The 27,973-nt window shown below is 35.9% G+C and overlaps 1 protein-coding gene across 1 annotated transcript in view; it reads left to right on the top strand.

The window, feature by feature from the left end:
* NDUFV2 (NADH:ubiquinone oxidoreductase core subunit V2) overlaps window positions 1–27,582 on the top strand; it is a 31,498-nt gene extending 3,916 nt beyond the window's left edge. The window contains exons 2-8 of the mRNA XM_007083530.3: window positions 11,195–11,260; window positions 13,097–13,159; window positions 13,247–13,363; window positions 16,363–16,531; window positions 18,543–18,652; window positions 22,416–22,492; window positions 27,127–27,582. Coding sequence (XP_007083592.1) covers window positions 11,195–11,260; window positions 13,097–13,159; window positions 13,247–13,363; window positions 16,363–16,531; window positions 18,543–18,652; window positions 22,416–22,492; window positions 27,127–27,220 — 696 coding nt within the window. The 3' untranslated portion in view covers window positions 27,221–27,582. The remainder of the gene's footprint in view (window positions 1–11,194; window positions 11,261–13,096; window positions 13,160–13,246; window positions 13,364–16,362; window positions 16,532–18,542; window positions 18,653–22,415; window positions 22,493–27,126) is intronic.
* The last annotated feature ends 391 nt before the right edge of the window (window positions 27,583–27,973 follow it).

Raw genomic sequence — 27,973 nt, 5'->3', positions numbered from 1 at the left:
AGGCGCCCCTTCATTGGCTTCTTCTAAGTATAGACTCCCTTTGGTGTCTTCCTGCATTTGGTTGTTTTCCAATGCCTTCAGAAAGTGTTTTGGTTTTTTAAAAATAATTTGCCCAGTGTTTATAGTTGTTAGTGGTTTGGCCTGATAATATCTACTCAGCCACTCTAGAAGTAGAACCTCCTGTAGTGGCATTTTTCTTTCTAAACTTTAAGTTTTGTAGAATGGACTGTTTTCTCATTTTATTAGAGATCATTTTAAACCTGATTTTGCAGTGTCCCAGGGTATCTCCATTTTGACTCAAGGACTCTAAAGGAGTTCTTTAACAACAACAACAACAAAAAAGGCATTTGTATTAGTGTTTTTATTGCTACTATTACAAATTACCATAAACTTAGTGACATAACACAGATTTATTGTCTTAGGATTGTGTAAATTAAAAGTTTGACATGGATCTCACTGGGCTAAAATCAAGGTGTTGGTAGAGCTATTGGAATACTGTAGGGGACAAGCCATTATTTTGACTTTTCTAGCTCCTAGAAAAAGCTGCCCTTATTTGTTGGCTCATGGCTCCTTTCTTCCATCTTCAAAGCCAGCAAAGGCAGGTTAAGCTGTTGCATCACTGACCCTGCGTCCATCATTTGTGACATATCCTTCTCTAACTTTGTTCCCTCTTTCACATTTAAAGGGCCCTGATAATCCAGAATAGGAATCTCCCTATTTTAAGGTCAACTAATTAGTAATCTTAATTCCATCTGCAACCATATTTCTCTCTTGCTATGCATACTAATACATTCACAGCTTTCCAGCATTAGGAAATGGGTATTTGGGGGGCACTATTACTCTGCCTGCCATGGCGTTAAACACTTCAGGGGAAAGAGAAAATAGGCAAAATTTTTGTTTATTCAGTGAGATTTAATAGACTGCTACTGCATACTACAAATTCATATCTTTTATATTGGAGATGTAAACTCAGTCTCCATTTCAAAGATATAAATAGCTGTACTTCCCTTCTCTTTGCATACTGTTTAATAACAGCTCAGTACATTGGGTAATAAATAATAGGTTCGTTGACCATGTCAGTCTGGTTTTCCATTGAGAAACCTTGACTCACCCACTACTTTTTGAGTCAGTTCAGGAAACCTGTTATAAATTGGTTGCAGGAGATTTTTTTCATTCAACAAGCACTAAAGATTTAACATTTAAACACACTTTTTCTTTGCCTTGTTGGTGGAGAGGGAAAATGCCTTATACGTGGGATACTTTTCTGGGTGTTATCCCATTTTGTACATGAGACAGCTGATGATTCCCAGACAAATATGCCCCAAATTACACAGTAGTAGGAGCCTGAACTGGGTTTGTTTGCAAGTCCTATTTTTTGTTTCTTTTTAATTTATTTTTCTTAAGTTGCTCAAATTTACCGAGGGAAGTTGGCATGTTTGGTAAAGATTTAAGTTTTATAGATGCTATAATAGTAGAATAGTTTGTCAGTGTGATCAGAAACCAGGGAAGTGATTTCACTGTACTTAAAGGAAGAGAGCAGAGGGGATAAGAAGAAGAGGTTAACTTTGGTCATGATGGGTGCAATTTTGTTCCTAAGGAGATACCATGATAGTTCCTTGTCATCACTGACTAAAATATTCCTTAATATCCCTCAGTACTTCCAGAGATTCTGGGTTGGAAAAGATAGCCTAGCATTTCTTGTTCTTGGCATCCTTAAATTTTGAAGACCATTCAGAAAATCCATCATCTGCATGTTAGGATATAGATGCCATATACTCTAAAGCAGTAAATCCCAAACTTGATTAAAAGAATCGTCTCTATGCTCTGTCTCTCTCTGTCTCAAAAATAAATAAATGTTAAAAAAATTAAAAAAAAAATCGTCTATGATGCTTTAAAAATACACATACTTGTGGCACCTGCATGCTCAGTCAGTTAAACGTCCAACTTGATTTCGGCTCAGGTCATGATCTCAAGGTTCAAGAATTGGAGCCCCATATTGGGCTCTGTGCTGACAGTGTGCAGCCTGCTTGAGATTCTCTCTCCCTCTCTGTCTCTCTCTGCTCTTCTGCTTGCTCTCAATCTCTTTCTCTAAAATAAATAAATACACCTACTTTGGGGGCACCTGGGTAGCTCAGTTGGTTGAGTATCCGTCATTGGTTCAGGTCAAGATCTCATGGTCATGAGATGGAGCCCTGTGTGGAGTCTGCTTGGGACTCTGTCTGCCTCTCTCTCTGCCCCTCCACTGCTCTCATGCATGCACTTGCTCTCTCAAAATAAATAAATAAAAGTTTAAAAAAAAAAATACACATACTTGAGCTCCACCCGGTCATAGGTTTACTAAATTTTAAACAATATATGCTTGTCTGAGTATTAGTCCCTAAGACTAGAAAATAAGGCAACTTATATTTACAGAGCATTTGTTCATGTTTATTTGATTTTCAAATTAAACAAAAAAAAATTGTGCTTAGGTTTTACCAATTCTTTTTTTTTAATGTTTATTTATTTATTTTGAGAGAGAGAAGGAGAGAGGGCAGAGAGAGGGGGAGAGAGAATCCCAAGCAGGTCTGAGCTGTCCGCACAAAGCTGGACAGGGGCCCCTAACTCGCGAACCATTGAGATCATGACCTGAGCCGAAATCAAGAGTTGTGCGCTTAACCGACTGAGCCACCTAGGCACCCCTTACCAGTTAATTCTTTAGGCCAAAAGCTCTTCAAATCACTTAACCTTTTGAAAATGAATGTTTGCTCCTACAGTCAACTTGTAATTATTTAGGGTCTTACTTGTTTTTGTGATTATTGAGGCCTATAGCTTGGCCATTTTATTTCCTTCATTTTAATGGAGCACACGAAGAAAAGATAACAGGAAATTGGGAGTGTTACTGTTTAATTAAAGTTCCAGTAATAATAATAATGATAATAATGATAGTGGCCAGTACACGAGTACTTATAATGATACTTTGCTAAATATTTCATCTCATTTCATCTTTAACAGTTTAAGATAGGTATTGCTGTGATTTTATAGGTAAGCATACTTAGGTATGGAGAGGTAGAGTGACTTGCCCAAGGTTACCATACTAGAATTGGCAAAGGTGTGACTGAACCTAGGTCTGCTGGCTAAAATGATACTTGGACATTTCATTTCTAGGAAGTATCCCTATCGTTAGAATATTTGAGTGTTGCTTATATCCGCATTGGATTTTACATGTTTAAAGAGTGCTTTGTTTAATTTATGGTCAGGATAGACAGTATTGTTGCTGTTGATATGGTTATCTTAATCTGTAATGCTCCTGTAATACCTGGGCTTTTTGGGTAGCTTTTCTGTTACATAATTTGGCCAAATTTTGCTTGTTAATTCTCTTATACAGTGCTAGAAAAATCCGATTTCTTTAATCTGAATTAACATTTTTAAATTATTGATGGAATTTTATTTGGAAGACATTTGTAAGAGCCCTCCCATGTATAGTTGAAAATATTAACAAAACTTAATTTCTGTAGTCAGGAAAACTTATGTTTGGCTTTTCATTTATTTAGCTGTGTGATCTAGGAAAAGTTTTTTCTTTTGTTCTTTGCACCTTAGTTTCCACATTTGTAAAACTGGGGATGATAATAATACCTATATGGTAGGGGTTGCTGGGAGAAGTAAATGAGTTACAGCATTTGTAAAGTTTGTAGCACGTATTTGATGCAGAGTTAGCACTTGTATTTATTATTACTATCCTTGAAATAGATCTCACAGTTACTATTAGCTCATCCATCATCTACTTTATTAAACCCAAATGGATTGAAAACTTAAAAATGTAGGGAATACCTACTCTGAGTATATTATACATAAAGCTCTTGGGAGCTTTTTGTTTTCTCTGCATGTCTTTGCTCTAGACAGCTGAAAGAAATGGCTTTTGCTTAAGCTGGCAGTGAGGGAGGCTGTAGGTAATAGGTGAGTAGATAATTGGTGAACAATGGGAAGAAAGTACATTGGGAGCCAATATCACTTTCCCTTTACCAGATGTTTCACATGTGAGTTGTGACCCCCCCCCCCCCCCCCGCTGGTGCACACATATATTGTGGATTTAATCTAAATATTCAGGGTAGTGTGAAACGTATATTCCTTGCCTGAATTGGTTGCTAATAAAGGAAAACATTTTTTCTGTTGCCTGACCTTAGTCCTGTCTTTCTAACTAATTAGGTTACTGATTCTGTCAGTTTTGTCTTGCAGCTTCCTTGTCCTTTATTAAGTTCCTCTGGCTGGATGTGGCCTTTTAAAGTGCAAATGTCTGATAGAACTGAAAAGTGAACAGAGTGGATACTGTTAATGTTTGAGCAACAGGAGAAACTAAAAAGACAAATGTAGGGCCCATGAAAGATTCTGTTCTTGGGGAGTGGGTGGAAGAGTGTCAAATTTAAATTATCGTCATTTTGAGCTACCGGTATTGGTAATACAAATAGTGATTAAAAAGGGAAGGGCTAATCAAGCTGAGGACTTAAATCCAAAAGGCTTGGGCTCAGACTCCATCTCTGTCACTAATTGTGTAGTATAAGGCAGGTTACGGTTTCTGAGCCTAAGTTTCTTTAAAAGTAAAATGGAAATAATAATAACTAACCATAGATTTTTGAGGAGTCAGTGAAAAAAGGTGTGTTGAAGTATACTTAACACAAAGCCACTTGAGTTGAATTCAAAGAAAACACTGCCACTATTTGCTGTAAATCCTCTCTGTTCCTTCTTCAGAAGTGTTTCAACACTCTGAAAAAAGAATAAGCTAGAATCGAAGCCCACTATTAATTCTGAGCTATATGTCAAATTATGTTCTTGTCTATTTTAAAAAAAGTTACTTGAATTTTCAACTGGTGTTCACTGTATTCAAATGGAATCCATTGAAGCATAGATACTTCAGAGTTCAGTGAGAAGCCAGACTCTAGTCTGGTGAAAAGAGTAGACTCTAAGGGGGGAATCTCTGCTTACTCTTCAAATCAGTCCAGCCTAGTCTAGTTTTAAGACCGATAATGGGTCCTGGAATACCTCTTCATTCCAAGGTGAAACTAAAATCAAATGGTTTATTAACTAGTGCAAAGATGTTAATTCAGACTTTTCATATCTTATTTATTCCTTTATTGCAAGTGTCTGATGTGGATGTTATAATGAATATAAAACAGATGAAGCTTTTAAACATCTCAAAAAACAGGTTAGCTTTGAAAATGGCCACTTGCTAACTTGATAAGGGCTAATATTTATCAGTTTACCCTATTTCACTTGGTTTATTTTATAAACAAATTATCTGAGCCTTTTTTCTACTACCTTGAAGTTGGCTTCAGACATGGAAATTAAGTTGCTCAAATGCTATGCTAATACACACACACACACACACACACATATTTAGGTTTTTTATAGGAACAGAAGAGTGGCATTTACTGTTTTTTTTCAAAAAAGGCTTTTAAAAAAACAGTAAATAGCTTGTTTTAAATAAAGGACATACATATATCCCTCAGTCTCTAAATGGGAACGTGGTGAGCCAATGGAGGAGGCAGGTCTTTTCATTTCTAATCTGTCTCCCTGTGTATGGATGCATTCCTGGTTTTCTTAAGCTCTTTGATTTCCTAGATTTACTCTGTTCTTCTAGAGCTCTGATTTCATCAAATAGTTCCATTCAAGTGGCTGATAATAAGGCCATAACCTTGTAGGCATTAGACCTAAGATTTAATGCTCGTTCTACCAATAATTAGTTATGAGAAGTTTTCATAACTCATTTAAATCTGTATTTTCTTGAAGTAATACCCATCTTGCATGAAAGTTGTAAGAATTAAATGTGTAAAAAAGCTTAGTGCCTGACATATAGTACTACTATAAAAATAGCTAATGATAGGTAACACTAATATAGTACTTACTATGTGTAGGCAGCATATTAAGCACTTTACATGGATTATCTCTTTTAATCATTACAATAATCCTATGAAGTATGTACTGTTATTCCCTTTTTACAGAAGAGGAAAGTGGCTGTGGAGTTGGGCTTTTAACCAGTTGGCTATTGTCTCTCTGTATGTGGTATATTTATAGAATATTAAGTACCAGTGATGATCCCAATTCCTGAGATGTTAGAATGTGGAAAATGTGGCTTTTAGAAACAATGGAATTGATACTTCCTGTTTGTATTTGTCCTTTTTTCATATCCTGACCACCATAAGGAAGTGGTATTTTAACGATTAGTTTGATGACATTAAGCAGGTTGATTAGGGGAAGAGTCAGCTAGAAAGCTATTAGAATAATGCACAGACCTGAAATAATGTCTGAAATAGAGTGGTGAAAGTAAGAGAGAAAAAAGGACTAAAGACTTTATTCATTTTTAAAAGTTGAAATGTATATGAAAATATGAAAAATATGAAATATATACATGGCAAAAAATTCAAATGGTATGCAAGGATATATATATTATAGTAAGTATAAAATATATATTAAAGAATAGAGGTACAGGGATATATATTGTGAATGTATAAAATACCTTGTGTATATTAAAGGGTAAATTTCCTTCCCTACTCCACATCCTTGATCCCCCTCTTCAGAGACAGCCACTGTTACTGGTTTCTTTTGTAATACCACTGTATTCATTCTCTCTTTTATAATATTTTCTATATTTTGAAAAATTAGTGGGACATGCAGACTGGCATATTTGTATATTTTGATTTTTCTTGTCAAGAACTGTGAAGGCTCTTGAGATTTTACCATATTTTCTAGCTAACAAGTTAACCTGCCTCAGTTTAATGGATCTGACCTGAGACTCTTGGGTCAGAGACAGAGGACTTTAATACTCGGCATAGCAGCCAGCATAAGCTTCGTGTTAGAATTGGTTTTCCTTCACCCTCACATCCCATGGGAGTGACATGGAGCAGCCTGGGCGAATGCTGTACCTCACAACTGAGGAACCCAACCCCAGTTACAAGAGCACTTGCCCAACCTTTGCCCAAGAGGGAGATATTCTCTACAAAAATCCTTGAAAAGATAGTGTGGAACGAAAGCTGTTAATGGCTAGTGCCTCTGCTCATGTGCAGAGATGTGCAGAAACCCACACTCATGAAAAATTGTCTACCAGTACTACTGCTTCTTCCTCCTTCCACTTAGGAAAAAAAAAAAAAAGATTTATATATTAATTTCAGTCATGAGGGAGGAGATAGTATTTTTCAAGCATTTATATTTTCACTAGAAAAATTGGTAGTCTTATGTGGCTATAAATAATAAAAATAATTATGTGGATATTCAGGAAGCCCTCAGTAATCTGTCCTTTTGTGACAGTGCCTCTTGAGTTAGAGTCAGCTAACCAAGTGCAATTTTAAAATCTGTTTAGTTCTTAAAATGCAGTTGTATTTAAATCTTCCATTCTTCACTTATTAAATGTTTTATCCCCATATCAGCTAAGCAGATGTGATAATGCTTTAAGAGGTTATATGGTGCTTTCAGAGAAACTATTATTTGAACCTCAAAACATTCCTGTTTTATATAGGTGCAGAAATGGAGGCTTAAAAATATTAAGCGATTTGTGTAAAGTCACATGTTAGTAAGTGGCAGAGTGGTGATTTAAACCCAAATTTAAAAAAATTTTTAAAAATGTTTTTTAATCTTTATTTATTTTTGAGAGAGAGAGAGAGCGAGAGCGCGAGTGGGAGAGGAACAGAGAGAGAGGGAGACACAGAATCTGAAGCAGGCTCCAGGCTCCGAGCTGTCAGCACAGAGCCCGACACGGGGCTTGAACTCATGAACCATGAGATCATGACCTGAGCCAAAGTCAGACGCTTAACCAACTGAGCCACCCAGGCGCCCCTAAAAAAAATTTCTTTTTAATCTGAAACTCCAGTGGTTTTTTTCTTTAAAGTAGCTCCTTTTTTCCTGACCTCAATCAGTAGTCTGCTTTCAATGATTTGGACTTTAAAACACGTAATTTTGGGTAGAAGTGTCTGTGTGTGTGTTTGTGTATAAACTCATGTGCAAATCCAGAATTACAGGTCAGCCAGACAGTGCCTCAAAATAGATTTTCCAATATATAGCTACATAGCCCCAGATTTTCCAGTATGTAGCTACATAGCCCCAGAGACCAGACAGATTTTCAAGATTATCTCTGCATTTTTCTTTTCTTTTTTTTCCCCCTGTATTATTCATTTTAAGTAAAGTTGTGTGGCAGGTCCTGGAATAATGAGGAAGGGATCAAATATTGACCCCAAACTGAAGCTATTTTAACTTAGAGATTGGTGGTGGTTAATTTGGTAATATATAGGGAAGTTGGAAAGATAAATAGGATTAACGGTAGAGGTGTTAAGTTTCATTTTGTACTTGATGAATGTTTTGTTTTTAGTAAGATATTTTGTTTGTCAATCCATACTGAATAGGAAGTATGGAAAATGGAGAAAAATATAAAAAATAGAATATGAAAGTAAGAGTTTCTTATAATCTTGTTATAATAATGACAGATAAGCACTTTAAATTGTTATGGCCTTCCAGTCTTTTAGTGTCTATATTGAATATAATTGGGATGGTAGTTTATGCTTTTTTATTTCATTTAACTCTGATGTTTTCTAGTTATGATTGTGGCACAAATACATCTTTCAGTGTTATTATTTTTAGGAAATATGATTTTTGGTAGCAACATAATATGATTTTGGGGGGGCACCTGGGTGGCTTAGTAGGTTGAGTGTCTTGATTTGGCTCAGGTCATGATACCCCCTCCTCCCCCCGCCACCCAGCGTTGGCCTCTGTGCTGAGCATGGAGCCTGCCTGGGATATTCTCTCTCTGTCTCTGTCTCTGTCTCTCTCTCTGACCCTCTCCCCTGCTCATGCTCACGTGTGCATTCTCTCTCAAATAGGAAACAAATTTTTTTAAATAATATTTTTGTTGGAATTATTAATATTTATTTAAAAGATCTCTATGTTGGCCTTTTTGGCGTTTGTATTTTCCTGTAACAATACAGAGAATGTATTTCTCTATAAACTTTTATCCTCATTTTATACTATTTTTTAGGATAAAATTCTAAAAGTAGAATTACTAAGTTAAAAGATGGAAACTTTCTTTAGTCTGTCCATATACTATGTCAATTTGTTCTCCTAAAAGACTGTTACCAATTTTTACCTAATGTATAAGCATGCCCATTTCTCCATGTGCTCGACAGAATTGTTATCTTTGAAAAAAAATCATTGCTAATTTGATAGCTGCAAATATTCTCTCATTTAAAAATGCATGTTTTAGATTACTAGTTCATTAAAATTATGTTGACATTTTTGTTCATGTATACTCATTTTTCTCATTGGTTTATGTGTTTATGATCTCTTCAGGCTGTTAATTTTTTGTCAAGAATGATTCAAGAATCATCAGCATGGAGTTCATAGATGAGAATAAATAAGCTCTTCAGGGGCAAAAGATCTATGGAGAACAGAACCTAGGACAGAGCTGAGCCCTGAGGACAACCTACCCTGAGGGAGTGGGTAAAGAGACAGTAAAATAGTTCGGAAGTTAGGAAAAGAGGGGACTGGATGCTTTCTGTTCTCTTAAGCATTTTTAAAATTTTTTTAAATTTATTTATTTTTTTTTTTGAGAGAGAACACAAGTGGGGGAAGGACAGGAGGAGAGAGGGAGAGAATCTTAAGCAGGCTGCACACCCAGCTCAGAGCCTGCTCCATTTCAGAACCCTCAGGACTGTGAGATCATGACCTGAGCTGAAATCAAGAGTCAAGAGTTGGTGGCTTAACTAACTGAGCCACCCAGGTGCCCCTCCATTCTCTTAATCCTTCCTTACTTTATTATGAAATCCTTTGTTTTCCCTCCAAATTTAGTTAAGTAATTCACTAATGTTACTCTGTAAAAATTGTTCTTTGATTTAAAAAAAATCTCAGCTAAAGTGACGGCAGGTTCTATTTCCTAAACTTTAGTCAGTTAATTTTTTAAAGCCTTATGTTGATGTTGTTTTTAATGGTATTGCTTGGGAATGTGACCTTGGTTTTATGTTTATCTGTCTATCTCACTTTTATGGACAGGCAAATTAGGGATATAAGCATAACCTTGTGTGTAATTCACAGGTTGACCCTGGAGCAGTTGAGGATAATTTGAATAAAAGTATAAGAACCTAAACTATCTCCTTGATTTTTTTTTTCAAGTTGTATGTGTTTAAGACACAAAAAAGAATAAACACTGTGTATCCATTTACTGCCTAAGAAAGAAAACAAAAACAAGAGTTGAAGCCCCCTTGTGTACCATTTAGCCAATCAAATTCTCCCCTTCTTCTCCCATTACCCTGAAACTGGTATTTACTCCTATATTTTATACCTATGTCTCACATTCTGTGCTTGGATCTTTTGTTAATTAAACAAGTGTTTACATAAATATTTCTTCAACTTCAATATTTGGACCTAGGATAGTTTAAATACATGATTGTGTTATACATCATTGCTTTTACTTTTGTATTTGCTTTCTTTGAATTGTTCCAACTCTTTGCTAGTTCCATGCTTGATTTAATCCAGTGTTCTACTATCTTTGTGATAAGTAGAACTCAGAAATCAGAGGATTCCTGAATAGTTGTTGAATTGCTTTTGGTGCCTGTGGGAGGGTAGGGGTGTTGTGGGGAGCAATAGGGCAAAGAGAAATGAAATGCAACAGAAAGTAATCAAATGGATTTCTTCTAAAACAATTGACTATGGTCACTGCATAGCATCATAAGCAGCTCGCTGAAACTTTATGGCTAGAGTTTGTAAACTAATTCAGCAAAGAATCGAAAAAGGGGGACACACTTGACTCATTTGTGCATAGTATATGACTCATTTGTACAGAATGAAAACATGTTTATGAAAGCTCACAGTAAATGAAAGCTGGCACCCAACTTGATTCAGACAAAAGTGAAAGGCTGTAAGTTAATGGAACACTAACTTTCTCAGTGCATGCCAAAAAGAGTCCAGTAGAAAGGATACATGACTCCCAAGAGATACGGGTTGTGGACCTAGTTCTTCCATGGACGCATGTGTGACCTTAGGCAAGTTAATAACCTTTCTTTGGATCTCCGTTTCCTTGTACTTCTGAGATAGAGATAGGCAGGGTGTAGCACAGTAGGCCATATCTCCTAAGATCTTTTACTTATATAAGTTGATTCTATTGTTTTTAATTATGGATCTTAAAGTATTTACTCCTGAAAATTTATTAAGGCTTATGACTTACGAAACTTTCTTGAAATTTTAGGGAAGACATATAAGGAATTTACATAAGACAGCTGTGCAAAATGGAGCTGGAGGAGCCTTATTTGTTGTAAGTAATTACTCTGATTTCTTCAGAATGGAAAGACTTTTGGAAATTTGGGTAAATCTATTGTGATAATCAGAAGGATCTTAAACACCAGTGTCTTTGGTATATGCTGGCCAAGGTGGTGATTTAAATATAGCTAATTGAATTCATTACATCTCAAAAGTTGTGTGATTGCAGTTGAACCTCTCAAGTTTAAATTGACACCAGGGCAACTCTGGGAATAAGAATGTAGATTATTTTTTGGTGAAATTACTGTGAGCCCTAACAAGATTTCTAGTCTCACTTTGGGTTCTTAAAAATCAGTCATATTGGCTGAATAAAGATTGTATGGCTGCAACTTGGGGAATCCCAAAGTGGTTCCAGTTTGAAACTCATGGACTTTAGTAATACAGTGAATACATTAGTGGTTGCCTTTATATTTTTGCTTTACAGGGTTTAACTCCAGGTGGAGGCCAGTGAACTCCCCAGCTTAGTTGTACAAGTAAAAGAGAGATGTTTCTCCTTTCTGTGACAAGGCATGGTTTTCAGGGATTAATTTTGTGTTGTTTAAAGGCAATTTGGTGGATTTGTAGGATGATTTTGAGTTAGTGGTACAGTTTTATTAACTGAGTTATTTCCAGGCTGAATCCTAGCAAGTGAGTTAGCCATACCATTGAGTTGATTCCTGCTTTATATTTTGTTTGTCTAAAAACATAAAATTTGCCACATATTTGAGATAATTGTCCACAAAGTTTCCATTTTCTTTCTTCTTTTATATCCTTAAAAAAGCAGAACTTTGAGAGTTAGCATAAGGGATACAGTTCTTTGTTCACTGTACATACTAAACATTAATTGATGTAAGGGTTAATCTCAGTGTGACTCAATTGATTTCCTGTTGACATGCCATTTCTTGTCAGTTTTTGAAGAGGTCCTGCTCTTTTTACGGAGAAGAAATAAAGCTGCTTGCCATTGGCTAGTTTCTGTTATGTGGGGAAGAGATGGTGCTTTTGTACCTTCCCTGAAGTAGTGGGTCCTTTTGATAATCTGATAAATTCTTTTGGAACAATGCAAGTTATGTTCACACTAAGAATTTTGTGTCTTAATTTTATAAGTGTTCCAGCACTTTGTTTGTTTTGGTAATTACATTAGAAGATTCTATTCTCTGGTTGCCTAGGTGGCTCAGTCAGTTGAATGCACAACTCTTGGTTTCAGCTCTGGTCATGATCTCATAGTTTGTGAGTTCAAGCCCCACGTTGGGCTCTGCACTGACAGTGTAGAGCCTGCGTGGGATTCATTCTCTCTCTCTTTCTCAAAATAAATAAGTCAACTTAAAAAGATTCTATTCTCTAATCAAGTTGGATAACACTTGTTTTTTTTTTTTTTTTTTGGTTTTGATTCTAAAGGTAGTTCTCTTAAATTCTGTTAGCATTACTTTTGTTAATCATACTCCTCAAATGTGTATTTAATAATTAGCCATTCTTTTTGATGTAAGGATAGATTGATATATGTTATAGTGGAATTAAAGCAAAGAGATTAAAGGTTTTTTTGTTGTTGTTTTTTTGTTTTGTTTTGGTTTTTTTGTTTTTGTTTTTGAGAGAGTGAGCATCAGGGAGGGGCAGAGAGAGAGAATCCCAAGCAGGCTCTGCACAGTCAGTGCAAAGCCCAATGCGGGGCTTGAACGCATGAGCTGTGAGATCATGACCTGAGCCGAAATCAAGAGTCAGACACTTAACTGACTGACCAATCCAGATGCCACTAAAGTGAAGAGATTAAATGATCAGTAGTAGTATAGTAATAAAGCTGTTAACACTTTTGAGGTAATTTTGGTAATTTTGAAAAACTTTTTTTTCCTTTGTATAGCACAGAGATACTCCTGAGAATAACCCGGATACTCCATTTGATTTCACACCAGAAAACTATAAGGTATGACAAAATTAACATTACGATTAATTTACAAAATATTTAGTATCTTCCAAATGTATGAAAGCAGGTGCTTTTTCTTTGATACAGAGGATAGAGGCAATTGTAGGAAACTATCCAGAAGGACATAAAGCAGCAGCTGTGCTTCCAGTCCTGGATTTAGCCCAAAGACAGAATGGATGGCTGCCCATCTCTGCCATGAACAAGGTACCGAATTCATTTTTGCCTTAGTTTGAAAAGAGAAGAGACTGTGTAAGAATTTCTTCCTTATGTAGAAATTCCTCTGATGATTCTTAGTGTCAGAATCTAGGAGTTTGAAGCCTTTTTAATCATTTGTTTCCTCAAATTTGTGGGTTTGTTGGTTCTCTTAATAACATGGAGAGCTTTTTATCCTTGCAAGAAATAGTAGAGGTATTATAGTCACAGTAACTTTCTCTTTTTTCTCTTTTTGAGAGAAATGACCGTAATAAAGATAAAAAGATCCCACATGTGTATAATTTGCTCTCAAGGTATTCTGAAAATTAATGTATTAAACACTAAAATTATAGAGAAAAAGATCTGATCTTTCATACCTAATATGAATCTTTTTATTTTTATCTTTGGCTGTAGGCTTTAATAAAGATTTATATCAGTGTTTATGACATTGTATTTATGACACTTGATGGCACCCTATGCTTAATAATCAGCAACTTACAAAAATGCTATGGGTGACCCATTTAAAGGAAGTTAATCTGTTCATACATATTTTTAAGATTAATTTTTTTCTGATGAGTTGTTTCAACAGTTATCCACATTTTACACTTACATTGTATTAATTAAGTTTTTGTGGTATTATGCTACAGTGTATAGTTTATGAAGTACCATACAAAATCATATATTATTTGATTCTTATGAGAATCTCACAAATAATAAGCCAGTGTAATATAATGGAAAGTATATTTGACTTCGAGCTAAGAGATCTGACTTTTCTGTAGACTTACTTCCTTATGTACAGTGAAGATTTTGAACTAGGGTAGATCTCTTTAAATTATTATGTTATGATTCCTAAGTGATAGAGTTGGGACTGAACATTTCCAGTTCATTGCATTTTCTGCTTGACTGAGTATTGGCAGAGATTCTGCTATACTTCATTCCTCTTTTCACCTTCTAAATTTTATTTGGTCTATTAGAATAGACCATTATCATCTTTCTTAGAGAACAGGAATGTCTTCAGTGATTTGTTGGAATCCCATATACAAATTTTAGATTCAGTTCATATCGCTTATTTGCTTTGTACAGTACTCTAACATGGTTATGGACCTTTAGTTTTATATTTTTTTGGTTTTTTTGACTATGAAAAATGTTACAAAGCAAGTTTGGTTGGTACTGTACTTGGTAAAATATAGTCAGGTGGGTTTTTTCCCCCAATAAATCACATGCCTCTTTGGGTATTTTCTAAATTACTTAACACTGTTTTGTATTATAGCCAACATTCTAAATAATGATTTAGGTGTGTTCCTAACCATAGATGATGCTTTTTTTTTTTTGCAAAAATTCACATTGTTAAAGATTATGTTTTTTTAAGTAATCTCTACATCACTGTGGGGCTTAAACTTAACCACCCTGAGATCAAGACTTGCATGTTCTACCAACTGAGCCTTCCAGGCACCCCCAAAATTCACATTTTTAATAATAGGAATTGTGTTGGAAGTCTTGCTGAATGGCAAGCTTAGCAGAGTAAAATAAATGAGAACTAATGTGAGAACATCTCACAAATATTGTTCTGTTCTATTTAGAATTGAATGTGTACGTGTGAGAGGCAGGAAAGTGTACAGAGGATAGAAACAAATTCCATTTTACATTTGAGACTTTTAATATTGTTGTTTCTTTACTCTCTTACCCCCTAGCCCCCAAAGAAAAAGCCCAATCTTACAACCAAAACAAAATCCAGAAGCTCACATGTTAGTTCTGTAACCATCACTAGAGTGTAGGGAGATGCACAGCAGTCTTCCCAGGGGAGCTCTTTCAAGTTAGCATCAGTGGTAGGGTTCCAGGAACACTGTGTATTTTCAGGCTCTAGCATGTGTGTTTTGAGAGAGCTCCCAGTTTCAGAGGTACATACCTGGTTTAGTATCCCCAAATTAAATTTAGCACAGCTACTTATCTTTCACTAGTGAGCCATGATTATATGTCTTTTGAGAATACATATCCTTTAGATTTTCTAATATGAGAAAGTTCAACATATTTGTCATCTGAAATGCTATTTAAGAAACTCATCTTTCATGTCAAAACATGGATATATGCATAATTTTTTTAAGAATGCCAGGTAGCAAATCTTAAGACCTGATAGATTAAATGATATTAGATCACCTGGAAAGTTGTAACCAGGATGGTAGTCATGACAGACTGTATGTAGACTATCCCTAGCAAACAACTAAAACAACCTTGTTTTCATTAACAGACTTGCTCTGACCAAGAGAGTTGTGCTTAGACAATGAATCCCTTGGTCCTGAACCTCACTGTGTCAATACATATTTGCTAAATACCTTGATGTGAAGAGTTGGGAAGTACTAGTCCATAAGATTTTTGTAAAGAGTGTCTTGATTAGAAGTAGAAGCTGTGTTTTAGATTTTCTGGAGACTTACGTATGTGTATGTATGTGAGCTTTGTGTGTATATAAGCATGTAGATATATAAATCAAGATAGGCTAATAGGTGAGCTTTGATTCTTGCCCTTTTTTGTGTTGCCATACCATTTGCATGCATTGTACATCACCAGTAACATCAAGACTTTTTGAAAAAATTGGTGAAGGGTTGAAAAAATATAATTAATTTATTGGGATTTGACCAACAAATTTTTTGACATTTAGAAATTTAAAATTATAAAATATGAGGGTTGAAATGATCAAAGTAGAAATTCCTGATAGTGAAAAACTTAGAAACATTTAGAGAAAAGAAGATCCTTTGGCAGAGATGGGGCATGGGGTAAGTGGAGGAGGTGCTGTAACCATTAGCTTCTGGGCTTTGTGTGGTTTAAGTGTAAAGGCTGCAACAACTAAGGGACTTGCACCTCACAAATATCAAATACAAGTGTATTTTCTGCCTCAGAAGAACTTTTGTGTTTTTAGCAAATTGAAGCAATATTGACTTTATGTGCTTTACAACATACCTAAGGTTCAATTCATAAACACTGTAATTATACCATCTTAAAATTTCCTAATATTTTAGGTTGCGGAAGTTTTACAAGTACCTCCAATGAGAGTATATGAAGTAGCAACTTTTTATACGATGTATAATCGAAAGCCAGTTGGAAAGTATCACATTCAGGTCTGCACTACTACACCTTGCATGCTTCGAAACTCTGACAGCATACTGGAGGCCATTCAGAAAAAGCTTGGTATGGGACACATAACTTTAATGAAAAACAGAATTGTCTTTCTAGATTTGACCCATTTCTACTTAAGTTTTCCAGTGTTTGCCATCGTATTGGATGTGTACTTTTCACCAGTAAATTTTTGTCTTACTGTGGTTGCCCACCTTTATTTATTCTTATTTTATATTTTTCCTTAGTTCTCGGCCTCAAAGTTGAGTTTTCTTCTTTTCCTGTAATCATTAAGCATGTTGGAAGCTTGTGGGGGGTTTAAAGTTTTCATTGTTAAAAATTAAATTTCACTCCTTGTGTAATAATAGCATGTGGTACATAAAAAAGTGACTGCATTGTCCTTGTATTCTTCCAAATGAGTCTTGGAACAAATAAGATAAGAAAATAGTAAGAATGTGTTGGGAAGGGAAATTTGAAGTATTTTCTGCTTGAAGTACTTGAAGTATTATTATGATAGCATTTACAAAATTAAAAGGGCATTTTTCCATACAAAACTGCCATTGCTGCATTAATAACTGAAAATCAAAGGAAGTAAAAGGAGGTATACTTTTATCTTGTTACTGAAGATAAAGTAACAGTTTAGTTACTTTAGTTCGGTTGTATTGAAGTATGTAACACAGAAAGCTGAAGTCTGCTCAAAATCCCACCCTCTAATGTACAAATTCTAATGTACAAATTCTTTTTTTTTTTTTTTTTTTAACGTTTATTTATTTTTTTGAGACAGAGAGAGACAGAGCAAGGACTGGGGAGGGGCAGAGAGAGAGGGAGACACAGAATCTGAAACAGGCTCCAGGCTCTGAGCTGTCAGCACAGAGCCCGACGCGGGGCTTGAACTCACGGACCGTGAGATCATGACCTGAGCCGAAGTCGAACACTTAACCGACCAAGCCACCCAGGCGCCCCTCTAATGTACAAATTCTGATAATAGTTGTGTATATTAGTTTTAGATTTTGTTTTACTTATTTTCATTATTAAAAACATAGATATGTCCTTATTTTTTGGACTTTATTTTGGCTATAACATATGTATGTCTGCCTCATTTCTCTATTATAAGTTATTCTGCAATTACTTTCATGCATACATATCTTTGCATACTTGTCCTATTATATATCCTGAGGTTGTTTACAAGAAGTAGAATTGCTGGGTCAGATTTTACTATATTTTGCCAAAATGCCTTCCCTAAAGATATGAGAGTACCTGTTTTCCTTTTAGGTTTTTTTTGTTTTTGTTTTTTGAGACAGAGAGAGACAGAGCATGAGTGGGGAGGGGCAGAGAGAGAGGGAGACACAGAATCTGAAGCAGGCTCCAGGCTCTGAGCTGTCAGCACAAAGCCCGATGCAGGGCTCGAACTCACGAACTGTGAGATCATGACTTGAGCCGAAGTCGGATGCTCAACCAGCTGAGCCACCCAGGTGCCCCTCCTTTTAGTTTTAATGGTCTTTGACATTAGCAATTTTCTGAGTCTTTGCCAATCTGACAGTGTAACTGATTTTGGTAGGTTAATTATCACAATCAAAATGAAAATAATATGTTCTGATACTCTGCTGTATAACAACAGACACTAGAGATGAGTTCCCTGAAATTTGATTGTTTTTAAAGGAACAAGTCCATTTAAATCCTTGAATGTTCTGGGGCGCCTGCGTGGCCCTGTCAGTTAAGCATCCAATATTCGCTCAGGTCATGATCTCCTGGTTCATGAGTTTGAGCCCTCTTTTATCAGGCTCTGTGGTAACAGCTCACTGGAAGCCTGTAGCCTGCTTCCTGCTTCAGATTCTATGTCTCCCTCTCTTTCTTCACTTCCCCCAGTCATACTCTGTCTGTCTCAAAAATACACATTATAAAAAAGATAAAAAAAAAAAAAAGAAATCCTTGCATATTCTAGTATAATTATATAGAGTTGTTTTAAGAAACTTAATGTTCTTAAATACTTTTTGTTTGCCTCTGTAATTTGTTGTTGTTGTTTTATTAAGCTATATTGCTATTAAAGTGTAACCTGGTCCTTAACAGCAATCATTTATATTTTTAGGAATAAAGGTTGGGGAGACGACACCTGATAAACTTTTCACTCTTATAGAGGTGGAATGTTTAGGGGCCTGTGTAAATGCACCAATGGTTCAAATAAATGACAACTACTATGTAAGTATTCCATTTAATATAAATTAACGTTGTATGACACCATATTTTAAATTTTAAGTATTTGATTTCCTATCCTGTGGATATTATTTTCTGAATTATCCATTTAGAAGAAACTGGTGGCATAATTATCCAGAAGGGTTTTTTTTTTTTTTCTTTTTTTCCAAGTTTATTAAAAAGCAAAGAATAGAGGAGGCGCCTGGGTGGCTCAGTCAGTTAAGCGTCTAACTCGATTTCGGGTCAGGTAATGAGTCTCACACCAGGCAGAGCTTGGGATTCTCTCTTTCCCTTTCTTTCTGCCCCTCACCCGCTCACACACTCTCTCTCGAAATAAACAAACATGAAAAAAAACACATCTTAAAAAAAAAGCAAAGACTAGAAAAACTTTGCACAAAATATGTCAGTTTTAACTTCCACATTGTTGTCTACTAGAAGGTTCTTAAAAATTATTATTTTTAAACATTTTTGCATTTAGCTCTAGGAGAGAATGCCAAATTTTAAAAAATTATAAATTATGAAAAATAATTTACATAGAAATACAGAAAATAACCACCAAAACATAACATAATATTTTACCACTCTAATATTAGGTACTATTATTTTTATCCTCATCATTATTATTTGTAGAAATAAGTTCCAGATGCAGATAAGCCACTCCTAAGCCCCCCAAATCCTATATTCCCTTTCATTCTGAGGTAACCAGTATCATAAATTGTGTATATTTTTCCTGCACATGTTTTTAAACTGTTTGAGTAATGTATCCAGCCATACTAATGTATAATACTATATTGCTTTTTTTTTTTTTTTTTAATTTTTAAAAATGTTTTATTTATTTTTGAAAGAGAAAGAGTGAGCGAGCAAGCAGGTGAGGGGCAGAGAGAGGGAGACACAGAATCCGAAGCAGGCTCCAGGCTCTGAGCTGTCAGCACAAAGCCCAGCGTGGGGCTCAAGCTCACAAACTGTGAGATCATGACCTGTGCCGAAGTTGGACACTTAACCGACTGAGCCACCCAGGCGGCCCAATATTATATTGCTTTTTAAAAATTTTACAGAAATGGTATCAGACCTCTAAGTACTGCTTTAGCTGGATCTCACAAGTTTTGATAAGTAATATTTTTATTATTTAGTTCTAAATATTTTAAAATATATGTTCTGATTTCTTCTTTGGCCTGTGTCTTTTAGAAGTACAGTATTAATCTCCAAGTATGTGGAATTTTCTAGTTACCTTTTTAAAAGATTGCTTGCTATTTAATTATATTTAATGGTTTTCATACATAATATTTTGTTAGTTCCTACTTCTTAGAAACTTGTTAATGGGAATTCTTTTAGTCCTGCACTGAGTATGGATTCTTCAAGAAGGTATTTGCCTTGGTTTTCTCTTGCTCCTAGAAATTCTACTATTGCAAAAGAAAGCTCCTTTGTATATCCTCCACTATTACCCAAAGTGTAAGGTTCTAGACTAGGAGTTCTTCTTGAGAGACAGTTTAATTTCTAGTTTACCCTTGAGGGAATAGCTTTTTAGGGTCTTAACTTTGTGTGGTTGACATGTCTCTTGTGGCTTGGGGCTTTGTCTCTTGCCCCTCTGGACTGTGAAACCCTGAAGCCAAGTTTGCTTGGTGTTCCACTTGGCTGCCTGGGTTTTCACTGAGTTTTTGGCTCTGGGTATTTCTTTCTTGTCAGCATATTCATGACATTTACAATTTTTTGTTTTTTTAATTTTATCTAGCATTTTTAGTTGTTACAGTTGGGGGGGGCGGGTCATTCAGGATAGCTAATCTGCTATAGTCCCTGCAATAGAAATCTACAATTTTATTTTTTAATGGAGATAAAATTTGTTTAGATTTCTAGAGTGGTCTCATTCTCTATCGTGATTTTCTTCATTTTAATGATCAGAGATTCAAATTTCTTACCTTCTTTATTCCCTATACTTAAAAAAAAGTCATAGGAGTGCCTGGCTGGCTCAGTCAGAAGAGTGTGTGACTCTGGCTCTCAAAGTCGTGCGTTTGAGCCCCACATGGGGTGTGGAGATTATTTAAATAAATAAAACTTAAAGTCCTTTAAAAATATGGCAACAGTTTTTCCTTCTCCCACATTTCTGTAATTTACTTATAATAAAGAAGATCTTGATTTGCAGGAATCAGTCAAGGCTTTGTGTGAAGCACTCTAAGTTTAAATATAATAGCCTGTGGGTTTATCCAAAAGATAAAGATTCTTTCACTTAGTAGTGGTATGGTCTTTGGCAAGATAAATTCTTTTTTTTTTTTTTTTTTTTTTTTTTTTTTTTTCAAATTTTAAGTAGACTGCATACCTGACGTGGGGCTTGAAGTCATGACCCTGAGATCAAGAGCTGCATGCTTTGGGTAGCTATGTTGGTTAAGTGTCTGACTCTTGGTTTCGGCTAAGGTCATGATCTTACCATTGGTGGGTTCAAGCTGATAGCATGGAGACTGCTTGGTATTCTCTCTCTCCCTCTCTTCCTGCCCTTCCCCCACTCTTTCTCTCTTTCTCTCAAAAATAAATAAACAAAATAAAACAAAAAAAGAACTGTAGGCTCTACCAACTGAGCCAGTCAGGTGCCCCCAGGGCAGTTAACTTTTCTGGAGCTCATTTGACTGGTGGATAAAATGAAATAGTCACATAAACTTTGATTGGCTCCTGCTTAGGAAAAAAAACAGCTGTGAAGTACATTTTGAGGATAGTTGGGTAGATTTTCAATATGGACTTGACATTTGATTAAAGAATTATTGTCAGTTAGGTGTGGTGACATTGTGTTATTTAGAAGATGTTCTTATTCTTAGATGTCTGCTGAAGTATCAAGAGTGAAATGCCATGATGTGTGCAATTGCTTTCAAAATGGTGCAGCGCAAGGGTGCCTGGGTGGCTCAGTCAGTTAAGCATCAGACTCTTGGTGTTCGCTTAGGTCATTATCTCACAGTTTGTAGGTTCGAGCCCCTCTTCAGGCTCTATGCTGACAGCTTGGAGCCTGGAGTCTGCTTGGGATTCTGTTTTTCCCTCTCTCTCTTTCTCTCTTCTTTCTTTCTCTCTCTCTCTCTCTCTCTCTCTCTGCCTCTCCCCCCACTTGCTCACACTTGCAAGCTCTCTCTCAAACATTAAAAAAAAATTTTTTAATGCCATCTTTAAAAAAAACCAAACACCTCAAAATGGTGCAACTCACAGCAGGCGGGGCGGGGGGGGCAGGTTATGTGCATTAAAATGCAAATATGACAAATTAAAAATTGTTGAATATAGGTGGTAAGAATATGGGTATTCATGTATAGTTTTCAAATTTTCATAATAAATAGTTGGGGGACATAAAATCATTAGATGAGTTAAAGATTCCTTCTGGTTTTGAAGTTTTGAACATTTGTTGAACCCTAAGCAATTTGAAAGCAGTGTTTTATTTTTATAAAAGTTTAATCATTGAACAAATATTAAAGAACTTCGATGTGGCTGGGCACTAGAGATGCAGTACTGAATCATGATTTCTCCAGCACAGTGTCAGAGTCCTATAAAACATTTTCCTAAGTAATTAAACAGTTTTCCGGGGGGGGTGGGGGTGGGAATGGGAGTATAGTTTAGGCATTTCTCTTTAATCTTTCCCATTCTGTTTTGAGCGTCTTTTGGTTAAACCTAGGGTATAGCTAGGCACATGGGCATATGTGTCTATGTGTTTTAATTGTATTTGTTATTTTATTATTTAAAATTTACACAGATTTCAGTAGTAGGAAATAATTTTAATATGACTTTTATTTATTTATTTTTTTAGGAGGATCTGACACCTAAGGATATTGAAGAAATTATTGATGAGCTCAAAGCTGGCAAAATTCCAAAACCTGGGCCAAGGTATGCTTTTATTTCTATAAAATAAATTTTAATGGCTTAACCTAATGTAAACTTCATTTTAAAATTTTATTCCAGGGGCGCCTGGGTGGCGCAGTCGGTTAAGCGTCCGACTTCAGCCGGGTCACGATCTCGCGGTCCGTGAGTTCGAGCCCCGCATCAGGCTCTGGGCTGATGGCTCGGAGCCTGGAGCCTGTTTCCGATTCTGTGTCTCCCTCTCTCTCTGCCCCTCCCCCGTTCATGCTCTGTCTCTCTCTGTCCCAAAAATAAATAAAAAACGTTGAAAAAAAAAAAATTAAAAATTTTATTCCATGTGTTCATAGGAGTTGTCAGCTGCTTTGGATAGTATCAAAACCAACTTGTCATCTAAAACAAGTCCCCCCCCCCCCCCCCCCCGCCAAAACCCTATCAGATAATCCTCTGGTATCTACTTGAATATTTAGAGAGAAGGGAAATTTACTAACAAATAGAAATCTATTCCATTGTATCAGAAAACAAACTTTTCTTTTCCTTCTTCAAGTTAATTTCTTGCATATATAGTATAATGAAAGAGACTGCAGTGATAGTAATAACCAAAATATAGTTATTCTTTAAATTGACCAAAGCTGGCTAGTTCTTTTTTATTAGTATTTTTATAATAAAGCTCTCTGCTCAGATACATAACACAGGTGCTCATTGTGAGTCATTGAGTAACCAGAACAATTAAACTGGTTCAACAGTACCTGATTTTGGAGTACCATTACCAGGTCTGCCCTAGCCAAAATCAATAAAAGATTCAGGTCTATAAGTGGTTTGGAACTGCTTTTTTATATTTTTAGTAAATGATCGCTAGAAAGGAAATATTAAACTGATGGTAAGACAATACTTTATTTTGACATTAGTTAAATTTTTGTGCTAAGATTGTTATTTTCATTTTTCTTAAAAATTTTTTTAATGTTTATTCATTTTTGAGAGAAAGAGAGTGTGAGAGTCGGGGAGGGGCAGAGAGAGAGGGAGACATAGGATCTGAAGCAGGCTCCAGGCTCTGAGCTGTCAGCATAGAGCCCAACGCAGGGCTTGCACCCACAAACTGCGAGATCATGACCTGAGATGAGGTCGGATGCCACCCACGCGCTCTGTTATTTTCATTTTTCTTTAAGTACCGAAAATAACTTCTAAACCTGCTCTCAATTATTAATTACTAATTAAGATGGGGTGCCAGGTGGCTCAATTGATTAAGCATTCGACTTCAGTTCAGGTCATGGTCTCACAGTCTATGAGTTCAAGCCCTGCATTGGGCTCTGTGCAGACAGCTCAAGAGATGAACCTGCTCCAGATCCTGTGTCTCCCCCTCTCTCTCTGCCCCTCTTCCACTTGCACTCTGTTTCTCTCTCTATCAAAAATAAATAAAAAATTTTTAAAAATAGAAAAAAAATTACTAATTAAGAGATAGAAGTTGTTTTTTGGTATGGGTTAGCTAAAATTAATTTTAAATCCAGGGCGCCTGGGTGGCTCAGTCGGTTAAGCATCCGACTTCAGTTCAGGTTATGATCTCGCAGTTCGTAAGTTCGAACCCCGCATCGATCGGGCTCTGTGCTGACAGCTTGGAGCCTGGAACCTACTTCAGATTCCGTGTCTCCCTCTTTCTCTGGCCCTTCCCCTCTTGAGCTCTGTCTGTCTGTCTGTCTGTCTCTCTCTCTCTCTCTCTCAAAAATAAATAAACATTAAAAAGAGTTTTTAATAAAACTAATTTTAAGTCCAATTTGAATTCTTTATAGTTTTCTAAAGATATCTTAAAATTTGCAGAATTCTATGGGATGCAGATATTATGAGATGTAAAAATACATAGGTAGGCTACAATGCATATATAAAAAAGCATAGGTCATTGCTGATGGATAACTAGACTGTAAAGTCATTTTTGTTGTTTAAAAAAATTTTTTTAATGTTTTTATTTATTTTTGAGACAGAAAGAGACAGAGCATGAGTGGGGAGGGGCAGAGAGAGAGGGAGACACAGAATCCGAAGCAGGCTCCAGGTTCTGAGCTGTCAGCACAGAGCCTGACATGGGGCCTGAACTCACGGACTGTGAGATCATGACCTGAGCTGAAGTTGGACGCTTAACTGAGCCACCCAGGCGCCCCCATTTTTGTTGTTTTATACCAAAAGTAGTGGGCATTGGTGGAAATATCTCAGCATTATTAAAAAGATAAGCATTAAACTTTCATTAAGTACCTTTTCTTTAAAAAGTACCTTTTTAAAAAAAAATGTTTATTTTTGAGAGAGAGAGCACAAGCTGGGGAGGGGCAGAGAGAAAGGGAGACAGAGGATCCAAAGTAGGTCCCAGGCTGACAGCAGAGAGCCTGATGTGGGGCTCAAACCCACAACTTGAGGTGAAGTCGGACACTAAAGCAGCTGAGCCATCCAGGAGCCCCTAAAAAGTACTTTTAAGCCATAAACAATGTACAGAAAGGTTAGGTTTTCTAGAAGATAAATGAGTTTAAAATGATGAATTACAAATCGTGTTGGGATGGCTGAAAAACCAGATTTACCTTTTAAGTTGTAATGAGAACAAAGTAATTAATAGATGGCATTTTAAGTATAATGCATAAAGCAAATGTTTTTTATGAAGTGAAAGCCCTAGTGTAAATCGTGAATGGAAGGGCTAGATTGCTGCCTGTCTGGTGTTCTGAGGCGTATTTACAGATAAAATGAGGGGAGAGATGAGATTAGTAGATTAAAGACAATTTGTGGGCTTTACCAGAGGCTGTAACAGCCTTTATAGCGTTTTTTTTGTGCATTTTGTGAAGGGTGAGGGAAGGAGAAAGTTGGCAGGTATAACAGACCATTGAAACCTTTTCTCCCCCTTAAGTATGTCATAGGACTGTAATTTATGGAACAACTAGGAAAATGGACCAGATTACTCTTGACATTACTTTCTTATATAAAAATCCATAATTTCTTGAAGAGTTCAGACAGTGTGCATGATTAATTCTCTCATTTATTGTTCTCAAAAACCTCAGTTTTTATAATCTTCCTAATTGGTCCTTTGTGTTGGTAAAGAAGGTAGATGAGCTTAAACCGTAGAGGGGACTTAGCAAAGGGAAGAAAGTTTTCCAGAATAATTATTTCATTGGCAGTTAAAGAGCAGCAGGTATACCTGTGTTACTAGTTAACGTAAAAAATTTACAAAGCCAAATACTGTTTTTTATTAAAGTTTGATCTCCTTTTGCCACTTACCCTACATTAGTTTTAGGTTCTGTCAGTTCACAGTGACGTTTTGTTTTTATGTTTATTTATTTATTTTGAGAGAGAGGCACGAGTAGGGGAAGGGCAGAGGGAGAGGGAGAGAGAGAATCCCAAGCTGGTTCTGTGCACTGTCAGCAGAGAGACCAACATGGGGCTCGATCTCATGAACTGTGAGATTATGACCTGAGCCTAAATCAAGAATTGAACACTTAACTGACTGAGCCACTCACACGACCCAATAGTGACTGCTTTTTTATCTCATTTTCACAGTGAACTTGTAATGCAAATAATACCTAATTTCTGACTTTGTAGGCACTCTTCATTACAATATACTACTTAGTTACTTGCATCGTGTAATGTAATATCTTAAAAGATCATAACATTATTAACGTGGTACCATTGTCCTATCCCCTGAACAAAAAATAATTTCCTGTGGCTGTAAAAAGACCCTTGTAAGATTGATGACAGAATTTAAAGGGCAAAGCAAGGAGTAAAAAGATATAAATTGAACAGTTCTTTAGCTAAAATTATGGCAGGAACAAGGTAAATTAACAAAGCTAGGGAATAGGAAGGGTGAAATAGGAGGAGGTGCTGAGCTGGGCTCTAGCAATGGAGGTCAGACAGGGGCAGAGTTGAGTGATTACTTGGGAAAGTATGTGTGGGGGTGAAAAAAAGACAGGTTCTTCTACCTCTGTGCTGCATTAAGGACCTGTTCTTGTTTTCTTTGTGGCTGTGGTAGCCACCCTAGTCTGGAACCTGTTTTTGAAAAGTTACTACTACTGATAGAGCTTTTAAAAACATGAATAGAAATATACTTTGTTTTCACTGCCCCTAAAGGATACCCTCCTAAATCTTCAGATTCCCATTTCCTTCCAATTCCTCTGTTGACTTCCAAACATATGTATAAATTTGTTTTCCCTTCTGTTCACTATGGTAGATCTCAATTTAAAATAAAATTCAGTTTAAATAAAATTCAAATATAAAAAGAATAAAATGTCCTCTGGGTTTGTTATGTTGCAGTTCTTAGCTCTGATCCTTGGGCAGATGCTGATCTCCTCTAAGCCTTGGTTTCTATATCTGTAAAATAAGGCCAGTATCATTTGACTCATGGCATTGTTGTAAAGATTAAATGAGCTAATAATATATGTACGCTCTTCAATAAATGGGAACTACTAGTAACGTGTTACTTTTATATCTTTCATATTTATGGTGAGTTTTGGATACGTCAATTTTCATACTTAAGTTTAGAAAATCTTGCAGCAGTTGAAATGTTTGAATTAAATAATCCATGCTAATTCTTGGGTGAAAAATAGTTACCTAACTGGGCTTTGTAAGGTAACAGTTATTTTCTTAAGTAAAGATTTATAAATGGTAGTTATTAATAGTCAACTTAATGTTACTTTTCTTTTCAGGAGTGGACGCTTCTCTTGTGAGCCAGCTGGAGGTCTTACCTCTTTGACTGAACCACCCAAAGGACCTGGCTTTGGTGTGCAAGCAGGACTTTAATTTATATTTAACTGTAAATATGTTCCAGGAGGAATAAAACATGAATCTTCTATCTACATAAACTTTTTATATTATTTGTTCATTTCATGGTGTATACCTAGCAACTTGCTGCTATGAGTGTCATGTTAATACTTAGTACCATTTTAAAGTCTTTTGCTATCTATGGCTAACTCTGAAGACAGTATCTCATAATCTAGTTAACAGTCATTCCAGTATTTCCATTTTCAAATGTCTGGTCACTTTTATCAATAATACTAGGTTATTGTGAGTTTCACATATATTTTGCTTTTCCATCTTTAGCTATAGCCAAGTTTTAACATGATTGTTCTACAGAAAACATTTTTATATTTACAGCATACAGTTTTTACTGTATTTCCAACTGGTAAGTGACACCTCAAGCAGACTGTAGGTGTAAGGAGGATAAAGTAGTTGTCTCTAGAAGTACTGTTTATCATTTTTATAAAAGGAAGGTAGAAAATACTTTGATATTATTGTATACTGCACATACAGTCTGAGTTGGAAAGAGCAGTCAATAAACAAAATTGGTTGAATGCATATTTCAACGTAGAACAAAGGATAAAACCTTTTGTGTATTATTATATCCAGTTCAAGAAACTAGCTATTGTACATTAGTTGCAAGTTGAAAAAAAATGTTTATAGCTTGTTTCAGAATTGCTCAAAGTCATTGTTTGGCTGCTCTTATGACAGATTAATCAGTCACTAATAGTAATTATGATGCTTAAAAATATCATT

The sequence above is a fragment of the Panthera tigris genome, chromosome D3 (genome assembly GCF_018350195.1).
Source record: "Panthera tigris isolate Pti1 chromosome D3, P.tigris_Pti1_mat1.1, whole genome shotgun sequence".
NCBI classification, from domain to species: Eukaryota; Metazoa; Chordata; class Mammalia; order Carnivora; family Felidae; genus Panthera; species Panthera tigris.
The sequence above is the reverse complement of the archived record's forward strand: the minus strand, read 5'-3'. Positions and strand labels throughout refer to the sequence as shown.